This window comes from Rhea pennata, chromosome 10 (genome assembly GCF_028389875.1).
Source record: "Rhea pennata isolate bPtePen1 chromosome 10, bPtePen1.pri, whole genome shotgun sequence".
Classification (NCBI taxonomy): Eukaryota; Metazoa; Chordata; class Aves; order Rheiformes; family Rheidae; genus Rhea; species Rhea pennata.
This window is the reverse complement of record NC_084672.1, coordinates 7,866,202-7,892,018: the sequence shown is the minus strand read 5'-3', so window position 1 is coordinate 7,892,018 and position 25,817 is coordinate 7,866,202. Positions and strand designations below refer to the sequence as shown.

Sequence of the window (25,817 nt, the reverse complement as noted above, 5' to 3'; positions counted from 1 at the left end):
ACGATTCAACACACCCCGGTTCTTCAGCGCCCTAGGGCAGAACTAGGGCTTAAAATCTATTAATTTCAACTGATTTTTATGGAAGCAGTAGACACTCACAACAAGACAGCCTGGACAGGCAATGGCTTGTTCCACTGAAGTTTCCTTTAACAGTTAATTCTGGATTAACGGCTATCCTCTCACTCCTGCCACTATGCAAAACCCTTTTTAATGGAGGAAGGGCATCTTGTATAATAAAAACACTCTAACAGAAGGCAGTTTAACCCTTGTCCATACACAGGGTAAATACGAACAGGATAATAATAGCAAGAATCATGACACTGAAATGTTTGAGATTCTCTTTCTGTTCATAAACGTGTTCTCTCTCTTCCTGGTTTAATACAGGAATTGCAATATTTAATAGACTCAGAGCTAGCCAACTACAATCAAGAAATGTAAATTAGAGTATTTTTGAAAAGAAAGATTAAATCCAGCCCTTATTTTAATGGATGTTAAAAAAAAAAATACTTGTAACACTCATTTCCACCAGCTGCGCTTTGGAGTCTAGCAAAGAGACCGAATTAAGGAACAAGCCCACAAAGCTGAGTAGACATCTCTGGTTCTTATACAAACAGCTGAGAAAGAGATAGACAAATGAATTCTGAGAACGGAGACAAGGAATCAAGTCGAGTTAGTCAGCAGAGCAGAGACAGAAAAGAGTGACTGAAGTTGAGATCAGCTTTGAATAACTTCCTAAACTAAACTCATGAATCTTTTGAACTTTACCCATCTCTAGATGAAATCTGCAACCCACCACATCATGAGAGCACTGCGAAGGCTGCTAATTTAATAAAAGGTTTCCCTTTCTATAAAGAAAATAATTTCCTTAGTCTATCCTTTCTCCATTGGCAATGGAGCCATTGAAGATCCACTTTCCCATCAGCTCTTTCTTTTCTTTGTGGCATGCCAAAGATGTTGCATTACCAATTTTAAGTTTTGGGTTTCTTTTTTCTCATCTTTGGAGAAACAAACTTTCCACATAAGAAATGGAAAAAGCCAAAATTCTGTGTCATATATATGTTACTGTGTTCTTACAGCACTCTTATCTCACCCACCCTCATACCATTATTAAACCAGACTCAAATCGCAAAATCTCTTGCTGTAATTCATGCCAGTCTGCACAAGGAAATTGAAGACAGTGCTCTGCTCTGCCAAAAGGCCTTGGATTCTCAAAATCCAGGGTCCCCCAGCACTTCGAAAGGAAGGTGGGAAAGGGCGAGGCTGGTGAGCATTGTGCCCTACAACATTCATTAGGGATGACTTTACTGTTCATTTATAGCACATGAGATCACTTAGTCCAGACTGTGGTGTTTCCCGTCCTGCTGGAAAATATTCACCATCGTCTGATTTGCTTTAACCAAAGAGAACTTTGGTTCATTACATATATTTCTCTCAAAGCAAGCTTGAAAAATATTCCAAATTTTATTTTTTCAGAGCAGGAACCTAGTGTTCAAATAGATAAGTCTGAGCTAGCTAAAACCATGCAGAACCTAAGTGGAAGCTTCCATGGCGTTTGGATCAAAGTCCCTGAGATGACTGCTCTAAGGAGGCTCACGCTCTGCTTCAGTTTGCAGCGCTCTACTCTTTCTGAGTGCTTTTTTCTTTTTTTAAAAATCATCTGCTTATGGCAAGAACTATCAATTATAAGCAAGATCGTTAAAAAGCAAAACCCAGCCGCCCTCAGAATATATTCAGGCTGTATGGTGCTGAAGACAAAGACTGAAGGCCAAATGGGAGGCAAGGTATCTGCTGTTGAAGAGGATGATTCTGTACCGCAGTACTCACCCACCCTTCCCTCCTCTTCTCATCTGCAAGCAACCACAAAGGGCACAGAGATGACAAAGGTTAGTAATGACTTCTGTTGTTGATCGTCAGCAAACTTGAAAACATGTTCCTTCTACTTGCACGCAAAAAGGCATTAGAGGTATGTTGTCTAGGCAACAAAACTATTCACTAGAATTGGCCTTAAGTATTTAGAGTGAGCATTTCCTTCCTATTAGGGGAGCTGCATTGAACTGACAAAAAATAAATTGGTTCTTCTGCGAATTACAGTATATGATTTTGAAGGTGCCAGTGGAGAGGTCATTGTTTCCAGGAGAAAACGTCTTTGTTATGTTAGTTAAAGATGGCTTTCATACTGCCTATGCTATCCCTAATAACCTTGCAAGAAAATCTACTTTTTCAACTGTTTCTCTAATGTTGGATTTACTTTTGGACAGCCAAAATTCCTTTCATCTTTTTAACATCAGGGGCTTGCAAAGTTTTTGGTATTCTGCCGCACGTAATTTTAGATTACCAGTTCCTTCCCACAGATTCTGTTTCACGATAATCGCTACCAGGTTTCTAGAGAAAGAAATCACCACTGAAACCAAAATTAACCAAGTTTGCAATATGGATTTATAGAACCACGCTTCAATTTTTTTAACCACATCTTAACCACTCTTTTTTACCTTTCCAAAGACAATGTCTTCCATCCCATCACCAGGCAAGGGGAAGAGCTCAGACTCGCTCCCGGACTCTCTTTTAAGGACTCCCCGTGACGAGGCACAGACGCTGCTCAGCCCATCCTCCAGGAAGCTTTCACATTCTAAGGGCACAAAGCAGAAAGAGTTAGAAAGCGATACTTTCCTTTGCCCGCATACATCCAGTCATATATGCTCAGTAAATCCAAGGATTTAAACACAGAGCTAAAAACAGCTTTACAATTTATGTTCATTTCCCCCCAAAGTGACTGCAAATTCTCAAGAGTTTATTCCAAAGTTAAAATGCCTTTTTAAAGGCTTCACACACACCATTGAAGTACATGGTGTAAACAGAAATTCTCCATTAGACAGTCGTGTACACTTGTAGCTTGATGCACCAATAAATATACTGCATATCAGATATCCTCATACCAACGCTAGCAGGATGTTTCCCATTGACTGCAGCAACTGCAAACTTACATTCATATTCAGTAAATGCAAAATTAAAAACAATCAAATCCCTCTAACTTTTTAAAGTCAAAGTAGTTTTAATGCATATCAGGATCATCTGTTAATTCTTTCTTCTACACTTCGGAGTGAAAAAGCAACAGTATGACCTCCATGGCCAAATTTACTTTATTAAGATTCATAATTAATTTATTTTTAAAAATTCCCAAGCTCTGATTACTCCTGACATTTAAACATAAGTATATTGCATCTCGTCTGTCTTATGAAATGCTTCTAGCTGTCTGGATCCGAGTAATTAGCAGTGTGGAAACAGACTACAGCTATTCAGAAAATCCTTTCTCTCTAAAAACCCTAACAGAAGTGTATTTGCATCCATAATGTCTATTACGGTTTCATTTTTTCAGCCTTCAGGCAAAGGTATTAATGACAATTCTGGCAATAACTGGACATTCTTTTCTCTCCGCTAAACATACTGGGTATTTTCTTTTTGAAAAAGGTGTTATTTTTCGATCTGCTCTAACCTAAACAGATACCACCAATACACGCTTAGCTCCCTGGAGAAGCGCCAGGGCAATAAAACGTTCCCTCGTTTTTAAATTACATCCGACAAGCTCAATCCTTGGCTGTGTCAGCTCGCACACCAAGACAACGAACACGGATTTGGGTAGGGTAGCTTGAAGCCACCTTTTTTCTTTCGCTATCCTTAACTGGCCTGAGTTCAGAACTGTGCCCGACAGCAGCTATAAAACACCCCAGCCGCAGCGAGGCCGCCGTCGGAGGAGATAACTGTCAAGCCAGCTAGGCAGCCTCTCTCAGAAGCTCACACTGGTGTAACCGCAATTCAAAATCCCACCCTTGATAAACAGCGTATTTAAGCTTAGGACAAGCAGGTTAAATCGAGTCAAGAGTGATTAGCGTTTGCATAAATGATAGGACCAGACTCCTCCATATGTCACCGGGCCACACAAGTCCACCTAGCCCCCGAGAGACGGCCACGTGCTGGCGTCGGCTTGGCCCGCGGCACGGCGGGCGGGCGGGCGGGCGGGAGCGAGCGGCGGAGGCAGCCAGCCCTTACGTCTAGGAACAGTCCGGCTGTGCTCTCCTTCCACCCGCAAGCCTTGGAGAGCACGAAACGCCGGCTGCCGGGAGCTCTCACGGAGAACGAGGGTAGTGGAAAGTAAATGGAGAACGAGGAGAGCACTGCCCCCAAGCTGGCCGGCCACTGACGGGAGCGGGGCTCTCCCAGCACCTCCGTCATTCGGCTTGAGAAATAGGATCTGGTTGGAAACACCATCATTCCAGAGAGGAGTTTCCTTACCACGGGGAATTGGAAAAGCAGTTATTGGACGAGGCGTGCCTGTTCCCCTTGCCTTTTCCCCCTTCGGTAAACCTGGAAAGTCTGAACTTCTTTTCCATAATCCAGGGGGATAAGGGAGGAGGAGAAGGCGAAAAAAAAAAAAGGGAAAAGTACAGAAGAGATGGCGAAGCTGGAAGGGACCCTGAGCCAGGATGCCGACGATCCAGCTGGCAGCTGACGGAGCATGTCCGCAGCCCAGACTGCAAAACAAAGGGGCTCGAGCCACGTTCCAGTGGAAAACTAGTGGGGACGGTCCAAAAGCGCCGATGAACGGATACCTCACCCAGGCAATAAATCACAACGGGGGAAGGCCCTGCAGGATCAGCAGAGGGACAGCACAGGCTGGAAGAGGAAAGAGGACATGAAACAACGGAGCGGGAAGTCGGGGAAGGAAGATGAGGCGGACACAGAGGTGGGGGAACCCCACACATGCCTCATCTCGTCTGCAAAGAGAACTAAGTTTACAAGTCCTAACTTTTGAGTGGATACTTCACTTATCCTGGATCTTGGCTTTCTTTCTCTCGGTTAGCCAGTTGGGTTTGTGTTGTTCGCTTTAAGCGGCACACACGTTGCACAATCCAGAGCGCCGTCTCTCACACCCGTGACCCGACAAGCCCCGATGACGGCAGTGTCATAACAACAAAGCCTGAGGAATGACTCGTATCACACATCTATCGCCTACTTGCTGCACACACATGATTTCGAGTGCAACTGCGCTTATCTGCTTCTCTCTAGAGATGTGTATGAAAATAAAATGATGATGGTATCATGCTTTTGCACATAACACAGAGGCAAATAAATTACAGAGTAAAAAGCCTTAGGAAGAAAGCTTCCAACTAACTTTTTAACAGACATTTTCCAAAGTTTCACGTCCTCCAAGACTTAGTCTAAGGGCTAAGTCCTCTAATTCCATGCTGATATCTACACATCTCCTACACGCCTCTGCTTTCAAAAGCATTAATAAAAAAAAAAAAAAAAAGAGAGAGAAGCTAGAGTTGCTATAGTTACACCGTGAATGCTAAGGGTTTTATCTCTGTTACACGTTGCCAGGCTTTTCCTTACTGTCTTAATACTTTCAGCATCAGAGCTCACTCCGCACAGCAACGCACGGCAACCTCAGGTATGGGTATGCAGTATCTACATCACTTCAAGTAAGGACAGAACCTGCAGAACTCAAGGTCTTTCTGATACTTCAGTCAGACAGGAGAGCACATTTCCTTTGCCACCTTAAAAAACTGTCTCAATTTGTTATGCATTACAGACAAATATGCTTATAATCATTAACATATATTTGTATATATTGCTACGTGCTTATATAATACATACTATAATTCTATAATGTCACATTACATAATTAGTAAGTATAAAATTAATATTGATCTATATGAATATATGATAATATATTCAAGTCACACATATATGAGACATTTTGCAGTCAAATGGAACACATTAACCCTAGCCTGAAGAGTAGAAAATCATACTCAGAAGCAAGTAATATCTAGGGAAACAAGTAGAAAAGAAGCTACATGCAATACTGCAAGTTATCTTGTAAAACACTGCTAAAAGAAAGACACTCATTGTGCATGACTGTTCCAAGCATAGCTTCTTAAAAAAAAAAAAAAAAAAGTATTTATTTCACTTTGATGGAAGCTAGAACTTTTACATAGCAAAAATCCCTCAGGTCAGCTACCCACAATATCATTCATTAACCTATTCTCTGAACAGATTGGGTTTGAATTTCACAGGGACACTTGGTGATTTTATCTGTTTTTCTTTCAAATGTCTTACATAAATTGAGGGAGGTTCAGGTGAGACCCTCCTCTCTAATTGCTGTAATGAAAGCAAAGCAACTGTCTACTCTATGAAGAGTCCAATCAAAGTCACTACTAATGGCCCTGATAACTTACTCCACTTTGTTTGTTTTAAACATGCATAATTCAATGAAAGAAAATGCTTTTTTTCTTATCTTTGACATCAACCCCTCTTTGAAACTTGCCAGGCAAGTTTTTCTGTCCCTGTGGAAGGAAGAGGGGACACTAGCCAGCATACATGGTAGTGAGCTCACCAGCCCTGATGGGCAAGGTGTGGGAAAGATGGCTCTGAACAACATTCCTGTGTCCTGAAGCCTAGAAATCATGGGAACTTCTATGGAAAAAAGCTTCAGAACCCAAACCTCCCCAAAACCAAGCCACTTATTTGGATCTAAATATGGATGCAGGAGTCTAAGTTTCTGACCTGTTTCTTTTCTCATATTTATGTCTGTGGCCCCTGTCAAACTTTTCAATTTTACTAAAAAAGTCAAAACACTGTCCAAAATACCTTAAATGCATAACTACTTAAGAAGGTAACATGCAATACAACTCACTACAAGTCAACTGTTACAACCATGAGCTAACAACGACTCCTTATAGATTCATTACGCATTTTGTTTATCTATTTTTCCCCTGAGGTTAGGATGAAAAAAAAGAAGGGAGAGGAAAAAAAAAAAAGGAAAAAGATAAGAAAAGGTGAGGAGAAGGCTTGTAAGCAAACCAAAGCCCCAGGTTGCTCTTCTGCGCTGTGTATGGAGATGTGGAAGCAAAGCATTTCATGCAAGGCATGTCACTCACCTGGAGACTCCCGGGTCCGCCTGGGCTCCAGCAGTGAAGAATCAGGACATGGCTCTAACGAACACCAACTTTCACGGTTTATCTGAAAGAAGAGACAACACCAAATTAAAGAAAGGCTACCCTCTCAGATACCCTGGTTAGCCTCTTCTAAAACATAACTCTGTTTCAACCAGCAAATAGTTACTGGCTTAATTTTGTCCCAGTATCAAGAATTTCAGAAGTAAATTATGGTATTTTTAACGCCACTAAAGAAACCATTAAAATAAACCAAAAACTTCATTTCTCAGTGGAACGTAACATATCAAGATGGCTCATGCCCAAAGTAGGTGCTCAGAGGGAGGATGAGCCAATGTTTAAGTTACTCACTCAGGAGACCTCAGTTCAGTTCTCAGTCCCATTTGTAGGTGACTGCAGGTAGGATTTGCCTGTTTTATGCCTTCATTCGCTACCTATGGAACAGCAATTCCTTACCATCCATACTGCTGTAAAGATGATTACCTTAGAGAGAAAGGAGCTCTGATAACATGGAAATGTGGGTTCCCAAAGTACCCAGAACACTGCGAGAACCAGAAGCGCTTCGTACATTTGAATTTGCATGTTTGTATCAACTCCAGTGATGGTTATGTTAGAAGAAAGGGGGAAATCCATTGTAATACTCAGGCACATCACATGGTTTATTTCAACATCAGCCCTTATCATCTCACCCCATCCCTCAACCTTCCCGTGACTTCCAGGCTTTCAGCACTGATGACCGATCTGCTCTCAGCCCTCTCTCCCTGCGTGTTGACTCTGCCTGTGCTTTGCTTTTCTTCACTTGGAATGTTTTATCCAACATCTCAACTCTATAGAGTTTTTCTGACTGTCCACAACACTTGGCCCAATCCAGCATACATTTCCCACCATTTCTGTCTACAACTGGTTCACTCTGGAAACCCCCTTGCCACGATACACTCTCTTTCCTTCAGCAGCTCTGCTGTGTTCCAAGCTGAAATCCTCTCCTTTTCTCAAGCACCAGTGAATCTCGCTTGGACAGTCCCATGCCCTGCTTCAGCACATCCAGAGGTTTACTTCAGCCCTCCTCACTTGCCTCCACACACAGGATTTCGCATGTTTTATGCAAAACAAAGCTGCTGAAATAGATGATTTTGTCTTCAGATGACAAAAATATTTCTCCTTCCCTCTCCTGAAACACTTTTCTTTTCCTCCTCCCTTTCAGACAGCGTATTTTCATCATTTGCTTTTTACTGTCAACTTGTTTTCAAGTTTCCTAGTGACCCTGTTCCACTTTTTGTGGTCCCTTGTCAGGTTATCATCCCTCAACCTTCTCCTTTGTTTCTCCCATGATAGAAAATGCACTGCCTTTTCTTTTTCTTTAAAGGAAACCAAGAATCTCCTATCCTTGACCTGACTGGCTGCTCTGACTAACGATGCACGTCCTTCTTCCCAGTGCTGCTGAGATCCTGGAACTCATTATTTACCATTGCTGTCTGGAGTTCTTCTCCTGCCTGGCTGCGTCCCCCTCACCCGTCAGCCGAGGTGGCTCTTGCCAGCGCCTCGGTGACCTCCTCCTAGCCACCTCTCACAATCAACACTGTTCTCCAAGATCTGTCAGCTCCTCTCTACAGCACAATTTTTCTTCATTAGGTTTTGTCCTCCTCCATACTTCTGCGAAGACAAAGCAGGGTTGGAAGGGCCTTTGACAGGTCAGCTAGTCCTTTCCTGCTGCTCCAAGGCAGGCTCAGCTATAATCTCAGAGGCCTTAGGCCAACTTGCCCTTAAAATCCTCCAGCAGCAAGGATGCCGTGGCTTTCCGAGGCCAGCAGCACTTGCTGGGGGAGACGTGGAAGGAGCAGAGAGAGTCTGCAAAGCAGAAAAATAAGCCAGAGACTCCTAAGAGGGATGAAGGTCCTCGTGCTCTACCGGCAGGAGACCTCAAGTGACATCCCTCCTCACTTCCAGGCTCATTAGAGGCTACTTTCCTTGGGCACGCACGCACTGAGAGACCCTTGCCGTTAAGCTCTTCCCTGCTGCTGCTCATTGGGTCCTTATGTAGATACACATCTAGGATCCCATTAGACCCTGATCCAAAATCCCGGCCCTCCCTGCTCCCCTACACAAAATATTCACACTGGCACACTTGCATGCCCATTTCCCCCCTTCTTGGCTGCTCCACACCATCTTACCGCATGTGCACACACACAGATGAGCTTCGCTGTAATATCTTCACTAACAGACCAGCACACATACATTAAGTGAGGGGTGGAGAAGGAAAGAGAGGCAGCAGGGAAGCAAACTGAAATTTGAGAAAGTGTTTTGCAAGCAATTACTTGGAAGAATGATTTCTTACTTTTCAAAGTGAAATAAGATGTTCAGTTTTAACTGCTGCGTAGACAGCAGATTACATTTCAGATTTGTCCAGTGTAAGAGCTGCCCTGTTAGCAAGGCTGAGGAGGTATCTAGTCCCCAGCAATTAAACTTCACGAGGGGGTTCATATATACTTTTCAGTCATAAAACAGCACTACTGTTGGGATCAACAAATGGCACATTAATATTCTTCCTTTCTTTCAAGTCAAGGTAGAACCTTTTTGGGAGCAGATACCTAGCATCTTCTTGAAGGCAAATTCAGAGGTTCAGTCTAAACACACTTAGTAGTATAAATGTCAGACTGCTTAAGTTCATACAAATGAAGGAACTACCCATTTCAGATATAAAATCAAGCTCTGACTTCCTAATGGCTTGCAGCTTGCTTTCTCCCGAACTGAGTACATTTAAACCAATATGGCTCCACCAAACTTTAAGGAATTTCTCCCAGTTTACACTGATATCCATTACTGGAAAATGACAACAAAGTGTCTCGTTCAGCAAAATAGTAATCAGCAAAGACTTAGGAGAGTATTTAGAGCCTACTAGGTGATCGTTGATAGAATAAATTAAACTAGGCTGCATTTACATTGTATTTTTTGCCTTTAATAGAACTAGTTGAGTCATTTACTGAAAATGCATTATAGACATTGGCATTTTTTCAAAAAAGATTTGAATATTTTTCCCATTACCCAGCCAGTTCTATCCTCTGCCCTGTGACTTTGCCAAGTATTGAAAAAGTCTGGTTTTTTCTACAACAAAAAGTAATGAAAGAGTAACACTGAGGTTTAATGTACTGCTGCAGATACACCTATGTACAAAATAAAGTATTAAGAAGAAAAGTACCTTAAGTAGCTCTAATTCAAGAATAATAATAATCATCATCAAAATGCAAACAAAGGAAACCAGTACTATATACAAGCATTCCCTATGCCAAAGAGACCAGACAGGATTTGAGGGAGGTTTACAACACGCTCTCAGGAAACTGGGTGGTCCACATATACTTAAAGCACACTGAAAACACAAAACCCGCTATCCACAGCTGAAGATTCACTGCTGGATGCCCTCTTCTCTAGCCTCATCCTCCTGCTTATAGTTACTCAGGGCTAGTGGAGAAGCTACAGACAGCAAAGGCTGTGGAGGAGACGCTTTATAAATGTACTTAAACTTCTGGGGATGGTGAATGCACAGGAGAAGCAGTCAGAAGTGGGCTTGTCTCGGGATTTTACAGACCCATGGGCATCACACGTAACGAAACTATTCCTCCCTGCCTTGCTAAAACTCTTGTCAACAGGACAACAGGCTGGTGGCCACAGAAGATGTTAAAAAACCCACACTTCCCTCTCTGCCCGCACTGATTATAGCCCGTGGCTTCTGGGCATCCCGAATCTTTGTGGCTGGAGCATGGAGGATGCAGCGGTGTTTAGATGGCAGAAGGGAACACGAAGCAGGCCCTGGGAACAGAGTTTCAATACACAGCTTTTGAAAAGCTGCCAGGAGAGAACCAGCTATTTTTCCATGCAGAAGTCTGAATGTGTTTATCTGCAGCTAAGACACTGAATGAATCATGGAACCACGTCCCCAGACACTAAAAAGCAAATCCCAAAGGATTTTTTGTTTGCCTGTGAAGCACTAGCAGACTAAACGCCCAGAGAGGGCTTTAAGACACTGACTGGACACGCAAGCATTTGACCGTTTGATTTTGCTTTTTAGGCACACACGCATGTATTTCCTGATTCTCAGAGACGTTTTCCTGCAGACATTTAATTTGAAACTTCAAGTGAGACTTAATATAGGAGCCTCTTTGTATAAGAAAAGGAAGAAACTAAACAATCTGCAAGGCTAGGCTGCTGCATTTCCTATCATGTGGGAGCAATTAGTGACCACCAGCTCCTATTTCCCTCCGCTGGAGCAGAGACCTGCCATTTTCCGACCTCCCCGAGGCTCTTCCTTCCTTCCGCTTTGCCCACCGAGGCCTCGTCGCACAGTTCGCCAACATGCCGGCAGGACGCGCAGCCCCGTGCAACGCCTGCCCGCTCTGCGGGGAGGCTGTTCCTTGTGCTCAGGAGACATTTCGAAACCTGCTGCAGCCGCAGGGCAGAGAGCTTGCTGCAAACACTCGTTTTTCACTGCCGCACGCACCTCTCCTAGCAGGAGTTGCATCAGTGCAAGAGGTGATGGCTTTCCTTCCAAGAGAGTCCACCAGCTGATGGCTTTCCTTCCAAGAGAGTCCATCAGCTGCCATGACAAACACCTCTAAAAACTCCATTTTTGGCGAGTGTCGCGCATGGGAACGGTGCTGCTCGCCTACGCGTTGCGTAGCCCCAGAGGTACCCACCAGGGCCCCCGCACAGCACCGGCACCCATGCCCCAAAGCGGCCGCCCATGAACAGCACCAACTTCTGAAGCTTTGCCCTGGTGTAACTTAAAAATGAAGAAAGAGAAATAACCATGGAAAAGGCCTCTTTTCCCTCACATTCTAGTTTTATTTTAACTATTCTGATCACACTTCCCTTCCATTGCACAATAAACAAACACACTCATCCCTCAGGAAAAATCCCACTAAAAAGTTTGCAGTCGTCAATCTCAGCGGTAGCAGTATAAATCAACCTGAAGCATCTTTGGAGAAGAAGGAACCAGACAATTTTAACTTTCATTTCCTTGCAAAACTCTAGAGATTCATCAGTCTTCCATAATGTTTTAACTTTGCCCTAAATCCACAAGTTTCCATTTCTCTCCTTCTCCCTCTTTTTTTTTTTTTTTTTTTTTTTTTTTTTTTCCCAGCTTCCAAACTAAATTCTACCTTTCAACTAAAAGCAGACACTACTGCAGGAAGGAAAACATTCAGTATACTAATTTTAGCTTTCTTGGTGTATCATTAAGTACTTGTACATGATACTCTGCACAAATTAACACTACGAAAGATTAGAAATACCCATCAAAGAATAGTAGGAAAAAAAGCTTTTTACTTTAGCTGCAGTCATAACTTTATCTAATATACAGGAATAATACAGAGAATTCTTCTTCAACTTTAATGCAAATCTTAAACTCTTCTTTCACTCTTCCTAAAAGTTTCCCATAGTACACTATTTTCATTTACAGAATTTCTACGCGTAAATGGAATTAAAAGCTTATCAGAATAAATACTGAACCTTACATTTCCATTTGCAATGGAATAATCCATTCGCTTCTTAATTCCTAAACTAGAAACTAAAGCAATGACTGATTCACCTCCCTCACAGAAATCACCTTTCAAGATCCTCCAAACCACTCTAAAAAGGAGCATCAGAGATGGGGCACTGGGGAATGACATTTCAGTTGTCTTCCTTCAACAGCACTTGACACAAACTTCATACAAACAAAATTAAAATTAAGAGTAAAAATTGCTGCTTTAATAGCCATCTTGCCAGGCAATAAGAGCAGATGTATCAGCTTACAACTTCTAGAATTTTTTGACCCTTTTGCTTACTTTTTTTTGTCATCTCCCTTCATTTTTTCTTGGTCTAAGTTTTACAGGAAGGTTTCACAATGTGAATGAGGAACATGAAGTCCATCCTCCAAGGAATGCCAAAAGGGACAAAGTGACAATCCTTGCAATTCTGCAACAATTTCCATAGAGCTTTATCTTCTACTCTTGCGAATATGCCACCTCAAGCCTTTTACCTTAGAGAGTAACGACACTGGTGACACCATATCAGGACACCAGTTATTTGAGAAAGTCCAAACTGGCCTTGCCCACAGATGCTAAACATATCTGTTTTGTTTAAGTTCTCCTTCCAGGTGTAACTAACTCTACATGAGACACTAGCAAAACAACTCAAAGGTCTCCACACCAGAATAAACACGCTCCCTCTCTGCTGTCCATTTAATAACCAAACAGACCGCTTTGCGTTGCTGTTTTCAGCATGAAAGCGCAGTGTCATTTTAGTGCCACAAAATTCAATGAGATGCTGCACAGCCTTCATCTGATGACAGCACTTCACTCTTTAGGGTGTGGGGCAGAGGGAATGAATGTGCTTATGCATCAAATGATCAAAAACATAAAGTGAATGGAAAAAATTAAAAATGCTTTCTAAGTGTGATAACATACGGTGGAAGAAACCTTAGTCTCTGTCTGACTTATGCCAAACATCTGCTTGAAGCAAGAGGGAGAAGACAAGTGATCCGAGGACATTTCTGGACCTTCTCAACATACTGCTTTTAGTTCAGGATGCTGCAAATTCCTCGTTGAATCATGCGGGCAGGAACTATTCCAGAAGAACTACTCCTACACTGTGGTAGAGTTATCAGAGCAGCCTCTAACAGGAAGCAGAATAATGTGGCCACACTAAGCACGGATAATATTGCCCCTTGGATTTCAAATTTAATTTCTTAATTATTTTCATAACACTGGGCTGATGTTAACTTCATCAGCAATGCTCTGATCCTTAACTGGAAGCCAAATGAATGATATCTGCTCCTTCTGAGTGCAGTTAAATCAAGCCTTGTCTCTCCAATTATGAAAAAACTTAAATCTACCTACAATTAAGAGTTTGAGTATGTCCCTACGAAGATCAAATGCAGGTATCTGCTATGGCAGAACCCATGCAGGAAGGCTGATGCCAAATCGTTGCATCATTTCTACATCATCGATGGTTCCCACAGTGGCAAGTCACTGTGGTCATTAACCAAATTCAGCACATCTACAGTACTGCAGGAGCAAAAAGAGCTACAGTAAAGATAAAGTCCTACCTGCAACATGAAGACTAAAACACTGATTTACCTGCTGCTTCTTCATCAATGCTTTCCTACATGGAAAGGAGAAACATCTGCCAGCTCCCAAAATTGCTGAAGCTTTTTTGGTAACTTTACAAACCACTGCTTCAGGCACAAACTAAATATGGAAAATTTTACCCTGGACACACTGATCCTTCAGAAGACATGTGCCCTGCAAAACAGTTGGTAGGAACCAAAATTCTTTTGCAACTTTTCTAAGAACGGATGCAACCAATGCAAATAAAATTCCATCTATAAATACACAGTAACTGAATGATATAAGATCTTCTGTGTTCCCAGCTTGTTCCAATTCCCTTCTCCACCAGTTGTTTTTCTTTCCTGTCAAACTTACGGAGTTCCCCACGTTAAAATGAGGCACCTACCACTCAAATAAAAGAAGTCTTGTAAGAATCAATCAGTAGGCCAAACCAAAAGCTATTTGGTGCTTAGCAGGTATCTCCTTACACTTTCACTCAGATTAAGCATGGCTAACGGGTCCTACATGGTTTTGCTTTTGTAGTAAGGATATTTATTTGCTTTTCAACACTTGACACTTAAAACTCTGCCACCAAAATAGTGATGTAGATAAAGTACTGTTTTATATAAATATTTTAATTCTTAAGAAGAATCGTCATCCCCCAGCCCCCTGCTTAAGGGTCCGATCCAACTCCCATTAATGTCAAAAGATGTGAGTGCCACTGACGCAGTCTACTACTGGCTTACAGCCCTAGATCATCAAAATTTAATTTAATCAACGGAGTAACGTTCGAAAGCAGAACAAAACGTTAAGAATGACTAAAAATGAAGGCAAAAATCAAGATTATAATGATAGCTGTCACTAGCACCCCCCCCTTTAAACATTTCCATTATTTACAGTCCACATTCTGCAAAGCAATGCGTGCACACATGCACACATATATGGACACTGAGTCATATGCAGGAACAGACAGCAAAACCCACAGTTTTGAAACTCAATTAGGAAAATACTAGTGGAAACTAACAAGACTCACATTTTGTTCTAAAATCTAAGCTCTGCTAAACAAAAACTAATTTAGGGAACCGATGACTTCAGAAATACTGAAATCAGATAATTACAGTGAATTACATTTCAACCCAGGCATCCAGATACTCTCTATAAAGAAGATTGCACTTTTTATGTAAGCGACCAAAGCTGTCAAGAGCACCAGCTCTTTTCCCAAGTATAATTAAGCGGTCATTTCACACAATAAGCAGCATGTGTACAATACATCTACATTTTTTAATCTCTCCTGAGGGTGTCTAGAGATTAAGGCCTGCAGGCTCTCAGTATACTGCAACCAGCATCATTAATGTGACAGTTGGAAAATGGTCAACAAAATCCAGCTGATACAGAAAACAAGTTATGGTTGTTCATGTTTTGGGTCCCAGAAAACAAAGGACATACTGACTTAATGGAAAACACTTTTATTCCTAAACAATGCAGGTTAACAAGTACGAGGTCAGTTTTAGTGTAGATGAAGAGATCAAGGATCATTTGAAAATGAAATATTTATATGTACTGATAGAAAACCTCATTCCTTTTCATCTCTGCTTTGAAACTAAGAGCATGAAGCAAAAACCATTAAAAAAAAAAAAAAAGGAAGCCACATTATCATGCAACAACCCACCACCTCAGCTAAGAGAGGAAAGCAGCAAAAGGCAGAGAGAGAAAGGAAATTCTCTCCCATGAGTTTGGATATCTAAGTCAGGCTGTGTTATGCAGCCACTCTGGCTGCCTTCCGATTTCCATGCACTTTGCCAGGAAACCGCTGGAGCTTCAGAAAGCTGTTACCGTGACAGAACATTCCCAGACTGCCACCTTGCCATTTGGTGGAGCACTTGCTAATTTTAGATTAGAGGAGGGAATGCTAGGACAATTAGCCAAGAGCCATTTCTGGCTCTTGCTCTACCCAATCTTAAGACAAAACTCACATCCACGCTGCAAGATAAACAGCAGCACCCTTCAAGCACCACTAAAAACCAGAGGCAAATAGAATTGTCAGGAGGATCCATCATGCCTTTTTTTGGCAGAATACATCTTTCAGGGCACACATATAGTCCCCAAAGTGACCAGTGGAAATGAAAATCCTTAGCCAAATGGCAACTTGCGTATAAAAAGCACCTGCAATTTGTGAAGTTTACAAAATAGGACGGGACTGTTTAGTAGAAGAGGACAAGGGATAGGGAAGACAGCCAGACAGAGCTCTCAGAAAGAATATCCGATTACATGTTACAATAGGTAATTTTGTGGCAGGGATGATAATCAAACCTTTTCATGCCAAATGTTAGCACCCAAAAACCTCTACATGCTGACCAGGAAGATCTCCACCTGCTACCCATCTCCACAGAGCCCACCTGCATGTATAAATATGACGGGGAATAGATGGACAAGTTCAAGCAGCACATAAAGAAGCGTAAACAAGCAACACCATACCTTTAACAACACAACATCTACAGTCCTGTCCACCTTGGAAATGTCACACAGGCTGTATCGCCTCTTGTGGCGTTCGTACATCTTGTCCAGGAAAATGTAACCAGAGGCAAGACGTGAGGAGGAGAGCCCACCATGAACTCCAGGATCAACTCGTCAAGGCATACACTCCAAATCTCTCACAGATGTGTTCAGAGAAGTCCCTGTGTCTCAGCACTCTCTGAATCACATCAGCCTGTCCAATTCTCTTAACAGGAAAAAGAAAATCCCAGAGCTGCGACGGGTTGACAAAGTCTTCTTGGAATAGAGACTTGCTTATGCAGGCAACGCAGGAATTTAGCAAACAAAATAGCAAATAGCAAACAAAAGGTATTTTGAGAGAGCTTATATATATGACTTTTTTTTTGTAACTGCTAAGAATGGTATCAGCCTTCCTGTTGTATTAACAACAACAACAAAAAAAAGTTTTCCAGACAATTTTGATATCCAAAAAGCACCAGAATGAAATTCTTGAAAGGAGAACAAAAGCCAGATGTGTGCAACTGGAACCCTGACACTCCAACAGAGGAAAACAAAAGGTAGGTTCAGCCACGGTGTGTCTAATGCAGAGGGAAAAAAAGGCAAAAAAAAAAAAAAAAAAAAAAAGCTGATCACCGTATCCAAAGTAAATACTGTCACCAATGAGGTTTTTCTTTCAGTGCACCTGGATGTGAAAGAAACAATAAGAAAAAGGTACTTTCCTCCTGTTAAGAGTCTGTCCACTGTTCACCAGACAGGAGGGCTTGGTTTTGCATTAGGTTGAAATTTCTAATGACAGCACAGGGCAAAAGGAAAGAAAATAATGAAATAAAGCCACTCCCTCCTGATTTGGGCTGGGACGTCACTACTTGCCTTTTTAGTACTGCACCAGCGTTCTCCAGGCTTTGAAAATGTCTTTGCAGTTGTGGGAACATGATTCATCTTTCAGAGAGAGGAAAAAAAATAAAAAACAGAAAGAAGGGGTGGAGGGGAAGAGAAGCAAAACCAGCAATCTTCCTTCTCCAGCTTCTTCCACCTCAGGCTTCAGCTGCTCAGTATGTTTGCACAGTCCAAAGAGGTGAGAAGCAAAAATACGTATTTTCAGAGAGGTTAGCAAAAAAGGACTGTTCGTCCCTCTCCCCCAGGCCGGGTGAATGGAAGACAGAGAATTGCAGTCCTAAAGCTTCTCTCAAACAGGAATAGAAACTTATAGTTTAACCCGTGGAGAGAAAAAAAAAATAAAATAAAGAGAGAGAGAGAGAGAGAAAAAAAAAAAGCCACTTTCAATTTTCTTTCATGTTTAAAGCACTGAAAGATGAGCAGAAGACTCCAGTAACTTGCTCTCGGAAAAACACAGTCCTCTCTCATTCACTCTAAGCTGAAAGGCAGAGGGGTTTTTTTTTGTTGTTGTTTTGCTTTGTTTCTTAAAAGCAAAGTTTCTGAGTCTTTTTCCTGCTCGGCTAGTCAGCGAGTCTCTCCTCCTCTCAATAGCTCATTCACATCAGCTGGGCCGTGCATGCACACTGCCACATGGTTTCCTGTTTTCAGCTGCCCCCTCGCAGCCCCCTTCGCTTTCCACCCCACCCCGACCTCTCCAGGGAGAAAATCTTTCCATACTTCCCCGGCTATAGACATTCTCTCATTCACGGATTCAAAAGGGAACGGGGGCGGTAAAAAAAAAAAAAAAGAGAGAGAGAGAGAGGGGAAAAGAGGAAAGGGAGGTTTTCTGCGGCTGGAATCAAATGCAGGAGTTTGTACGGAGCACGACTTGCTGCTTTTCAGCGGAGAAAGATGGAAACGCAGGAAACTGTTTAACCTGCATTGCAAAACAGGGGCTACGGACAGCGGAAACGGCAACAACAAATCAACATTTAATTGTCGAGCTAAAAAGCCATTTGTAACCAGCACCTGGTGACCTGGCACATCTCCTGCTGCTGCGATTCGCTCTATTAATGGAGTTTAGTTAAGGATTTCTAAGTCTTTTCATGCAGCCCCTCAGGGAATGGCTCAGTGGCCCAAGTCTCCTTAGTTGGATAAGGCGCCTTGTAAGCACCAGCTCCAGTTCTGGTGAAGATGACTCAATCCTGCATCCTTCCGAAGCAGATAAAAAGTGAGTCTTCTGCATTTGAATCTAAGCGGATTCTTCCGAAGAATGTCTGAAACCAGAAATCCTGTCTGCTGCCAGCGGACGTTTAAGCTCTTCTCCTTCCAGTGCCATCCGCTCTTCTGGCTCTCAGTAGCGTATGAACTGACTGTGCATATGAACATGCTCATTTGCTAAAACACTCAAGAAATGGATTTTATACTAATGCAAGCTATTATTCTGGGCTATATTGCATTATGGTACCCCTAGTCCATACAGATTATGCAAAAGCCACCAAGTTATCCTCCAGATTTAGCAGCCTCCCTAAGCAAACTGAGAAGGATGACTTTTTCTAAGACTGCAGAATGGCTTGGGAGCCAGCCACCACTTGGAGGTCCACCTTTGGGCACTGGTACTTGAACAAGTCAACACAAGATAAAGTAGGCTGTGAACAGAGAGTGTTTCCACTGCTACAGGATAATGACACAGCTACGCTCTTACCTAGCCAATGCAAGGTATCTTACCCCGCTTTCATTAGGTTCCAGTCTCTCCTGCACAACCCAAAGCTTCATCTCCACAACACAACCAGCTGCACTGAGGAGGTTCTCCTTTACGGGTCTCTCTTACAGTAACAAGCCCCAGCTCCAGATACCGGCCAAGGACTCTGTTCTCTTCAATAACCAACAGAGCTTCTGCTTTCAGTATTAGGGCACACACAAAATGTGGTAGTACTTTGGGGACTTTCTGGAGCCACCAGTGTTCTCCACCAGTAATGAATCCCAGCAATCATGTGCCCGTGGAGATGAGAAACCAGAAATGGCTGTGACAGCATTCCAGCCCTGCAAACGCTACCATATAAGGCTGGGATTTCCTCAAACCTAAATTTACAAGACAGGAACCTATAAACAAAGTTTGTGCATTTAGTTCAGGTAAAGGAGTTTGTGGCAGCCTCTGTGCCCTCATGACGCTCCAATTTTACATTTCATAATGCCCATTCTTTTTTCTTTTTTTTTTTTTAACTGATACAGCAGATTTTTGTTTTTCAGTTTCTTTGCAAACCAATCTGATGACGGTTGCTGATATAAAAGACTTCTCCTCCTCCGCAGGCCAAGATTCATCCAAATGACGACTGCACAAGCTTTGTCAAAGCACTCCACTGAGTGCACGTCACCTCTGAACTGCAGGGCTGCTCCACCAGCGAGGAGCAAACCCAGCTTGAGCTATCCCCGCCTCTCGAACGAGGCCACGACATGAGCCATCAGCACCATGAGAGTGGATGTGAGAGGTCAGATCCACCAGGAGCATCTAGACCAAGTCCCTTGTGGCTGCAAATGTATCTCCCTGTTCCCAGAGGAGAAATGAGAAACATCTCCAGCCAAAGAGGAGGGGAGCCAAGGGGATGCACTGAGGGACGTGCAGTTTTCAGAGAGGGAGGGCAAAGAGAGGCGGCCAACTTTTCCGACGCTCAGAGGCCTTTGCGGGCAGGTGGAAGAGGACGGGGACTGCGCTGGTCATGCGTTGGAGCGTGGCAACGGCACTCGAGCTGCTCGCGAGAAGCGCGAGGCTCGAAGCCACCGTCGGCATGCCCGCTGCTGATGGGGAACCAGGCAAGTCTCGACGCGCGGCCGCGGCCCGAGCCGAACCGCCGGCCTGCCTCCATCGCCAAGTACCACGGTGATACAGCGCAGATGAAGGGGCAACTGCCCGTCGACGTCTCCAACTCCGCTCCAGCTCCAACCACAGAGTGAAATGATCAACAAAGCCAAACAAATAAACCACTATTAAAAAAGAAAAAAAAAAAAAAGAAAGCAACCCTTCTTTCTGCTCTCTTTTTCTTTTCAATTAAAGCTTCTAAATCCCTAATTTGTTCAGAGAGTTTTGCTGCGGTTATGTTCCTGACTCACAGCCAAGATCGGGGAGAGGCCAGTGACGACTACAGACCCCCTAAGTCCATCTCATTTTAATTTCCAGACTTTACTGTTGGGAGGAGGGGGAGTGGAACTAATATAAACAAATAGAAGATAGCGTGCCAGACGCACTCCCACTTGGGAGACCATCACCCTCCTCCCACGTTAGGTGGGGCTTTTGCTGCGCTGTTTCAGCCCGGGACGCCTGTCTTCCATATATTCGTCTATCCGCACACGCAGCAGAGATGTAGGATATGCGCCCAGCCCGGACGGTGCAGAATAAAGGTTTCCAGTTCCTTTTGCAGGTATCTTTAAGGCAGAGCCCCCCTCCCCCCCCCCCAAAAAAAGGCTTGCACAATATATAATATTTACGTGGTCACAGACATAACTGGAGGATAAAGAAATAAAAAAAAAGAAAAAAGAAAAAGAAAGAGTAAATAATTCTCCCTTTCCTCCCTGCTCTCTTTTCATGAGAATTACTCAAAATGGAGAAGAGACCCGACAGCAGCCCTATCCCTTGGCTGCTGATGCGACAGTTCTGGGCTCCTTATTGAAAACATCTGGAAACGCTGCGCGGTTCTGTGCAGCCAGGAGTTTGAAACCAACCAATCGTTTCATATCCAAACCAAAGGCCAGTGCTGCAGATTTCAAGGGAACGGAGGGAGGGGAAAAGGAGGGAAAAAAAAAAAAGAGTGCTCAACTGCACCATATGATCTTTAACTTATCCAGATAAAACTCCTCCTCCTCTACCCGCTAGCAGATCTCTTAATGACAAGGAAATCATGGTTATGCTGAAACAGACAGCACTATTGTTATCTGTTTCAAATTACATTTGCCATAGAGTTATGAAACACTGAAAATGATGCAATCCGCAGAAATACTGAGGCTTTTTACCATTCAAAACTGTGGCTCTGATAGGAATTAATGGAGCAGTACATGGAAGGAAAAAAAAAAGAGCGCCGTCTCTTAAACAAGTCAAACCTCACTTTTTGTCGCTAAACACAGGAGTTAATAAATTCATCAGATTAAAAAAAAGGGGGGGGAATAAGTGCAATTTAAATAGTTCCTTTCTTTAAATAAACTCCACTTTTTGCAAAGTGTTTTAGAAATTTTTGTTTCTGGCACTTTGAAGGCCAGACAAAACAAAACTTTTTTTCTAAAACTAAATAAGGCAAAAGAAATCTGCACTCAAATACTGCAAAGCCTCTAGGAGAAGCGCGTCCAATCTGGAACGGCACGCACATTCATCGTGTTTGCTGAGAGGCAGGTCAGCCACAGGGAGAAAAGAAATTGAGACACAGACGGTCAAACACAGATTTTGGAGACGACCAGACAGTTGAACATTATCGAGCGCTGACGCTGCAGACATTTGCAAAGAGCCTTAGATGTTAAATAATGAGTTTTTCATTCTCACACCAGGGTTTCAGGATAAAGCAGACTTTTGAGACTGATTGCCTCCCAGCCAGCCTGTCCCGTCCGCGTGCTGGGATGACATTTTGGTCTGGTGTCACCTCCCTCTTGCTGCAGCCCAGCCAGCCTGCACACCACTTGGTGGCATCTTCCTCCTCGCTGAGGTGGCCCCAAAAAACCAAACCAAAGTCCCCGCCCGCGAGTAAACACTGCTGCATTTCCACAAACAGAAAATTATTTTGGCCCTTTGTGATTTTAGATGCCCCAACAAGGCAGAGCATGGGCAGAGGAGGAGCCATGAGAAGGACACGGATAGGTACCCAGTAATATGCCGTCACAGGGAACTGGTTGCCCGGCAAATGCCCGTTGTCGTAGCGGGGAAGCTCAGCAGTGCCGGCAATAAAATTCATCATCCTGGTGCTTCCCGCTGAAGAAAAACACCTTCTTGAGAATGCACTGGCCCAAATTAATCATTGGGCCAAATCTTCTGCAGACCCAATCCTGATCTTCCAACACAGCCAGCCTCTACCCTTCTAGATATTCCCTATTTAAATCATTCAGATGTTCATGCAACGGTTTGGAAAGGGATACGTTTTCTCACAGAGTAATATCATACTTTGGAACGGCCTGACCAAACTGAATTTTATAGCCAAACAAACCATCATACAGCTGCAGTCTGTGTTCAAGCTCAAAGACATAACTGTCTGATAAACAGTTTAAGGACCACGAAGAAGGAATGAGAAAGATTTGGAAAGCTGTCAAACATATGGATTTGCAGATCGCATATTTTAAGAAAATACAAAAGCACCTTGAGAGACCTTCAGCCATTTCCTGACCTTCGCTCTTCTACTATTTCTCAGAGACTCGGCATGCATTTCTTGGGAATTTCTATTGTGCAAATAACCTTTAGAAAAATGCTGAACCTTTGTCTGCTGCAGAATATGCCTGCACATCCTTCCAGAGGAAGTAAACTGCCCATCTTATTGCTCCCAAATGGTTACAGGAGAAACACATCCCACGCAAGAGATTAGCAACCTCTCAGCTGATTTTACATCACTTTGCAACATATAGGTCTGTCTTTACCAAAAATAACTGCAAATCAAGATGTCTGTCTGGCTGAAGTGCTGTGGGATTTTGACCACCACCACGTATATTTATTCTGTGTGTTATGAGAGTTGAGACGTACACTTGTCACTGTCAAACTGTATCGCACGCTGAATTCCAGTGTCCTGAATACTAAGAGGAGAAAACATGAACACACAAGCTGGGAACAGTCCCCAAAGGAGGCTGTCAAGCTGCACCTGAATTACAGCCTGCAGAACCAAATCAACATTCGAGAACAACCTGCACCTCCCGCGCACCCTCTGGGACACCAGCTATCCCTGTGCGCAGGCATTTCCCATCCGGGCATGAGGTTTTATGCTCTACAGCATGGGCAATACTTGAAAACACTGTAGATTTTTTGTAAGGAACCATCAGTCAATTTTCAACCAAGACGTCTGGATGTGGAACATTACTTTAGTTTCGCAGTTGGCTCAGCCCAAGCTCAAGCTGCACCGCTGCTGAAGGGGGCCACTAGAAAGAAACGCTCCATTTTCTGACCCCATCCAATGTGAAAGCCAGTCAAACTAGCTTAGCTTAGATTTCACTCCACGCTGTTAAGTTGCTGATAATTAGCGTGTGAATTTTATATTCACACAGATGTTAAAATCTCGGTAATACCCTAAAAAAAAAAACCAAACTCAAAAAGCTTCTGGAAAATTCACAAAGAAAAAGTATAAAGCAGTTCTGCGCAACGTACAATCAAATCCAATCACCGAGCAATGACTTTGGTCTGAGGCACTGGAGAGGGGAAAGGGCCTGGAGTTACTGGATGGAAGGCAAGGAGGAGGAGTGGGAAAAGGGGAGTAGCAGAGGAATAATAAAGCTGGGGCAGCAAAGGGAGTATGGGAACAGCGATAACGCAGCAAAGGAGCAGCCAAGGGAACCAGATCCAGAGAGGAGATTGTGGTAGGAGGAAGAGGGTGGTCTCTTAACAGTGCGTCAGCCAGGGCTGGGGGCATTTATGATTGCTGCCTGCACAACCTGCCTTGGGTGAACACCACTCCTGTTACGCGCTCTGCAGTGATCTGTATTCCCAGTGACTGGTCACCAACGATTTGTCATGCAGCAGTAGCTCAATGGAGCCTGCTTTCTCCAAAAGGTGTTGCTAAAGCCTAGCGGCTTATCTGTTCACATTCCTCACCTAAGAAAATCCTCTACTCCACCACAGGGGGAGTCATATGGGATACAACGCTGCTGAGAGTTGCTGCTCAGCAGGGAGTGAGAAGTAATTTTTGCTAACAACCCATCAGCCCAACGCGTGGCCACCAACACTGAGCTATCTCAAAAACGAGAATCTGCTACTTATGGGCTCAGTCTCTTAACCACCTAGCAAACAGCAGCTAGCAAAGCAAGTAACAGAAAACAAAGCTAATATAGGATTTTCTCCCAAAGGAGAACACACAGTTACAAAATTTGACTCTTCAGTGGGACTATATACTATTACAGCTCTCAGCAACGCTGCTAGCTATGCAAATTATGGTTAATTGGGCCTCATACTCTACAGGCAGTCTTACAACTTTTGCAATCTGGAAAAACAATGACAAATGTAAGCATTTAAAACAGTGAATTGTATTTATCGAAGTTTTCAAACCACTGCAAATGTTACACAAGCCATTTGAAATGGCTTTGTACAGGCAAGAATATCAAGTATCTGAAGGGCCGCTCAGCCCACATGATACCCAAACAAACAGCATCTGGCAACTCCTCCTACAGAGGGGTTAGACTGGGAGATCATTGTATTTGTCTCAAATGCAAGAATAAGGGGATGTTTCATTAACTATAAAGTAGACAAATTCAAAATTCAAAGGATTTTTTTCTTTTTTATACCATTCATAATAAAAATATACCATGCATTATATCATTATAATGAAAAAATCTTTTAACAGCAAAGCCTTACAGTTCAAGGCAAAATACTAAAAATTAGAATGAGTTTTTAGGCAGGAAGAAAGATCACCTCACATTTGCCAAGCACAGGAAATATTGTTACATTGACTTCAAAAGCAATGGCTCAAGACCCGTTATTGTAGGCATGACACAGAATCAGACCAATATCACCAGATCCACCCTGGAAAGACTTGCAGTTCTAAGAGATTTGGTTCAAGGCTATCCCTGGTGGATGCTTCTTTCTAAAGAACCAAGTATTTAGCTAAAAAAATGAGACAGAAGAGCAGATAGGTGAATTGGTGGATAAGTCCAACAAAAATGATGTACAGAATTGGTGAGTAAAATTACTAGACAATAAAAATGTGACATATTGTTAGCCAAGCAAATTAATTTTCACCGTTCTTTCATGCCTTCAGTTTAAGCCACTGTTGTCAAACTGAAAAGCAGAGAAGAGCCATTCAAACGAATAAATCACGCCAGAAAATGATTCCACTTCCCTCATTTCTTTACCCCCCTCCCCTTTAAACGAAGTGCCTAGGATTCGGCCGCTGGAAGCCCACGCGACCCAGTGCATTGTCCTGCCTGGGCACGCCATCAAAAAGGAAAAAGTCATCTCCCCTTTCATCTCGTCCCTTGAAAATGTGGAAGGGGAAGTGGTGGGAAAGCAGAGCGCTATATAAAAGCACCCACCGTATTTCCAGGTCAACTTTTCACTTGGCTGCTAATGAAGGCAGGGACTAGAAGACACTGTGCTATTTGTTTTACACTTTCAATTCTTGTGTTTGTTTTGTGGGGAGAAGGATCTCAGACCCTACCAGTAATTGAAATGCTCTGACTGCGGCTAAGACCTGCTCTCCCTAGTGACACCAGACCCTCCAGCCCACCCTCCTTCCTACACTTATATCCCACC

At 43.1% G+C, this 25,817-nt stretch overlaps 1 protein-coding gene across 3 annotated transcripts in view; it reads right to left on the bottom strand.

The window, feature by feature from the left end:
- AKAP13 (A-kinase anchoring protein 13) overlaps positions 1–16,822 on the bottom strand; it is a 70,538-nt gene extending 53,716 nt beyond the window's left edge. For all 3 annotated transcript variants that reach the window (XM_062584250.1, XM_062584251.1, XM_062584252.1), the window contains exons 1-3: positions 16,505–16,822; positions 6,936–7,017; positions 2,490–2,626 (exon numbers count right to left, since the gene is read on the bottom strand). In XM_062584250.1, coding sequence (XP_062440234.1) covers positions 2,490–2,626; positions 6,936–7,017; positions 16,505–16,585 — 300 coding nt within the window. In that variant the 5' untranslated portion in view covers positions 16,586–16,822. The remainder of the gene's footprint in view (positions 1–2,489; positions 2,627–6,935; positions 7,018–16,504) is intronic.
- Positions 16,823–25,817: the final 8,995 nt, after the last annotated feature.